Raw genomic sequence first — 4,668 nt, 5'->3', positions numbered from 1 at the left:
ACCACTTCTTCTGTGGACGAACTTTCCACTCTGAAGTCACGATTGCTGCCACCTCACTTGTCCTGCCGCAGACGTCTGAGGACGTCTCCTGTGCGGGACATCGCGGGCGCCAGACACTGTAAAAGTTCCTCTCAGAGCCACACCATGTGGGTCTCTTTCTAGACAGCATGGAAAGGATGGACTTTCTTTTTTAAAATATTTGGTTTTCTGGGGGCGGTTGGGTGGCTTAGGCGGTTAAGCCTCTGACTTCGGTTCAGGCTGTGATCTCACAGTTTGTGAGTTCGAGCCCCACATCGGGCTTCTCTCACTTTGCAGTGAATTCTGAGATAGGGCACCTGAGATGCGCTACCCTGTGAACAGCATCCTCACACACTGCAGAGAGAGAAGATTCTAGCAAATCCCACCGAGGCCACACTTCAGGGATCTTCTGTGCACAGCAGTGAGACAGAGTCCAGTCCTCTCCAACAAGGTCCAGACCTCAGCCCCAGGATTGAGGGGAGGGGGCAGTTAGCAGCCCTTCCTTGGCCAGTTTCAGTGCCTCTGCCTGGTAGGCGTTCTCCTTGCCTCTTACTTGCCAACCTCACTCCTAATTCCATTGACAGTCCGTACAGGAAACGTTCTCTGTTCAGATTCCCGTGAGTGTCTTCCCCTTGATTGTGCCCCGACGGACATGCCCTCCGTTAGTCCTAGTGCTAGACGTAATGAAAGGCTGAATGGTCACCACTGTCATCCTGCCATTGTCTGTTAGTTTGATGCTGAGATTCGTTCTCTAGATTCATCAGGAGGAACTCAAGTGAATAACACTCTTGGAGTTCCTCCATTTTGATAACAAATTAGCCTATGTTTTTATACTTGAGAGTCAGTTTTGCTGGATACAAAGTCCTTGGTTCTCATATTTATTTATTTATTTATTTATTTATTTATAGAGAGAGCAAGCGAGCATGAGTGTGGGAGGGGGCAGAAGAAGAGAGAGAGTCCTAAGCAGGCTCCACGCTCAGCAGGGCCAATCCCATGACCCCAGAATCATGACCTGAGCTGAAATCGGGAGTCGGATGCCCCACCAGCTGAGCCACCCAGGTACCCTCTCACTTTCTTTCTTTGAACATTGTAAATGTTTCATTCTTTTCTTCTAGCATGAAGTGTTAATGTTGAAGTCCTATGATAATCCGGTTTTCTTTCATGAATGTTGGCCTAAATTACCAAAATGTAAAGTCCAGTAATTTTAACTAGAATGCATCTTGTTATTCAGTGTTTTTACAGTATGCTCTTTTAACATGAGGTTTTAAAAATATATATGGATATACATATGAATATATACTAATATAATACATATGTGACTGCATGTAAGTACAAAAATCTACTTCCGTTTTAGGAGAAGTTCTCTTGCATTATCATGTGTTATGTTCTGTTAACCAATTGTTCTTTGTCAGGGCTGCTTTATCCATATATTGGATCTTTCTTGCCAATCTTGTGTTTATCATTTCTGTAAACCCATTTCTTTCTCTGAATTTCTTTTTGACTTAAAATCTCATTTCCCAGTTCTCATTCTTATAGACATTATCTGTAGTGTTTGTTTACTCTGGGGGTCCTCCAGGTTTCTTTTTTTTTTTAATGTTTATTTTCTTTGAGAGAGAGCACAAGCAGGGGAGAGACAGAGAGGCGGGGTGGGGTGGGGGTCGGAGAATCTGAAGCAGGCTCTGTGCTAACAGCAAAGAGCTCAATGCGGGGTTCAAACTCATGAACCATGAGATCATGGCCCGAGCCAAAGGCAGACACTTAACCAACTGAGCCACCCAGGCACCCCTCCTCCTAGTTTAGGGTTCTTTTCAGAAATTATTTTTTTCTTTTATTTCTAATTCTTCCCCCAAGTTCTATTCATTTGAGTTCTTCTTACTCTGACTTATTTTGCTCTTTCATTTCTTATATCATTTTAACATCTTTCGTTTTGATCTAATTTTTTTTTTTTTTTTTTTTTTGTGGTTTGACATCATCCTCCTCCTGTATTTTGGGGTTTGTGCTATTATCTGTCAGTTAGCTTTGTTGTAAATGTTTCATACATTTTTGGTCTCACTAGCTAGTCTGTTTCTTTGTGGGGACTTACAGAGATTCAAGTCATGTACTCGCCATATTTCCAGGATCCATTTATATTTTTGAGTCATGAACACTTCTCTTTCTACATCCATGAGGCTTCAGTCCTTAACCGAGTGTGACAGTAACGGGCCAGGGCTGATCAGCATGCTGCTGGGTGGGCAGTGATGTGTCACATCACCTCTTCAGTTTTGAGTGATTACTTAACTTGGGTATGACTTTCTAGGTTGTTGGTAGCTTCTCCACAGTGCCACATATATTCTGTTCTCTTCAGCATCAATTTTTATTTTTGAAAAACTCGGCTTCTGGTCTAAATGTTCCTTTGTCAGTAGTTTAAGTTTTGATTGCTATTAAGATTGCTAAAATGTTCTCTTTGCTTAACTTCATCATGATGTATATGTTATTTTTCTCAAGACTGGGTTTTTCTTTCAATCTAAAGAGTAATCTTTCTTCAATTCTAGAAAATTTGGGGGCCACTATTCTTTTTAATTGTGCCTCTCTTCTCTCTCTCGGGCTGCCTATTAGATGTCCTGTTGAACGTTTTCATTTTATGTAGAACTTCTGAACTTGTTGATTTGCATAGGCAAAAAAAATAGTGGTTTTTCTTTTTTCTTTTTCTTTTTTTTTGGGGGGGGGGGTTGGTTAAGCCAGTTAGAATTCAGGTTTTTTTAAGTCACTAAAACAGAAACACTCTTACTTTCCTCAAAGGCAAGTCAGAAAAGAAATCGAAAAAGAGGTGACTCCTGAATTACCTTGAAACCTAAACTACTCCTGAACTTTTAGGTCAATAAATTCACTTACCTTTTTCTCTCTTAAATCAGTTACAGTCAGATTTCTGACTGCTGCAGCCAAGAGTCCTGATTAACATAAATGTTTACTATGAAGGCGGCACGGTGCCAGGTGCTACGTAGTCAGTGACACTCAAAACAAAGGCTGTGCCTCTAATAACGGCAGTCTTTCACATTCACTCAACATGCCACTTCCTCCTGCTTCTCCTGCCATGCCACTCCCACCTCCCAAAACTTGGAGTGCTAATTTGTTTAAACGTTACACCTTGGTCACAATTTTTATTTTATTTATTTATTTTATAGTTTATTTATTTATTTTGAGGGCCAGAAAGAGAGGGAGACAGAAGCCAAGCAGACCGTGCCCTGTCAGTGCAGAGCCTGACCAAGGACTCCAGCCCACAGGCGCTGAGAGCATGACCTGAGCGGAAGTCCGGAGTTGGAGGCTTAACCAGCTGAGCCACTCGACACTCCTTCCTCACGAGTTTTAAAAACAGATTTGTGAAGGGCAACCTTTCCAGCTATAGAAGGCCATTATCCTTCCCTTATTTGGATTATTATACTCATATTGTCTTCAAGTGTTCCATGAAATGTCCTTCCCTTTAACCAAATGAGCTAATGAATTTCTTAAGGGTAAAAGCCACACCTTTTACTATTATATTTCCCAGAGCAAAGTCAAGAAGGATCCTGGAGATCATTACTAAGAAGGGCAACCACAGTACTTAGCCCTTTGTAGGTTCTGGGATACAAAAACATATTCCTTTAATCAACTTTATGACATAGTTAAGTATATTAAAAATACAAATATATAAGGCACTGTTACACCCACCCCCCCACCCACCCCCTCACTTCAGAGGAACTTTGTGCCTGACCAGGATATTCAGAAAAAGCTCCAAAGCCGTGGGCTGCGAACGGGCCATGCCTTGGAGCAGAAAATAAAGGAACAGACACCAAGACTGAGACAAGGCAGGTTTGCTAGAGTCTAGGGCAGTGGAAATAAGATTTTACGGACATAAATTAGCTGCAGGAAAAGGACAGAGTCTAGATCTTAAATCAGCATAATCCTTCCTCCGTTCTTTTACACTGAAAATCTCTGCAGCTGAGCCTTACTATCTTCAGTTTAGTTTGGTTATTAATTTCTTATCCTCTTAGGGGCATATGTCCTGTGTCACTCTCTTGAGTACAAATGGCCAAGGGCTAATTACTGGAACGAATGCAGGCGGAAATAAGCAACAAGCCCCGGCCTGGAGACCCAAACGGTCGCGGCTCGGTCGCGGCTCGGTAACAGCGGCCTGAGCCTTCTGTCGGTAATCCTCTTCCTAGCAGCAGCGTCTCCGGGGACAGCCTGAGTTCACTTCCCAGGGGATGGTGCGGGGAAGCCAAAACGCCGGGCGCCCTCCCCCCGCCAGGGGCCCTTGGCCCCTTTTTCCACCCCTTTCGCCTGCCCCGCCCCTCGGCCCGAGACGCTGCGGAGAGGCGGGGTTTCCGCTTCCGGTGGCGGATTGTTGACGCCTGCGGCTGCTGCGGTGGCTACCGGGCCGTTGGGGAGGGGCTGGTGGGGGGAGGGAGACGGCGCAGTGACAGGACCGCCGAGGGTGCGTGCCACTGAGGCGACGATGGCAGAGGGGCCGGAGGAAGCCCGAGGCCGCCCTCCCGGGCAGGACGACGGCGGAGGGGACCCCGAGCCCGTCCCTCCCCTGAGAGGCCCTCCTGCCACCGCCGCCGCCCCACGACCCCCGGACGGGCCGCAGGCCGAGCCCCAGGCCCCGGGCCGGCCCCCCGCCCCGGGCCTCGC

The 4,668-nt window shown here is 45.7% G+C and overlaps 1 protein-coding gene across 1 annotated transcript in view; it reads left to right on the top strand.

Annotated features, from left to right (window-relative positions):
* The first annotated feature begins 4,405 nt into the window (after positions 1–4,405).
* The window catches only part of FAM8A1 (family with sequence similarity 8 member A1), a 6,536-nt gene continuing 6,273 nt past the window's right edge, over positions 4,406–4,668 (top strand). The window contains exon 1 of the mRNA XM_029943132.1: positions 4,406–4,666. Within this exon, the coding sequence (XP_029798992.1) occupies positions 4,490–4,666 (177 nt within the window). The 5' untranslated portion in view covers positions 4,406–4,489. The remainder of the gene's footprint in view (positions 4,667–4,668) is intronic.

This window comes from Suricata suricatta, chromosome 7 (genome assembly GCF_006229205.1).
Source record: "Suricata suricatta isolate VVHF042 chromosome 7, meerkat_22Aug2017_6uvM2_HiC, whole genome shotgun sequence".
NCBI classification, from domain to species: Eukaryota; Metazoa; Chordata; class Mammalia; order Carnivora; family Herpestidae; genus Suricata; species Suricata suricatta.
This window is presented reverse-complemented; position numbering and strand designations above follow the sequence as displayed.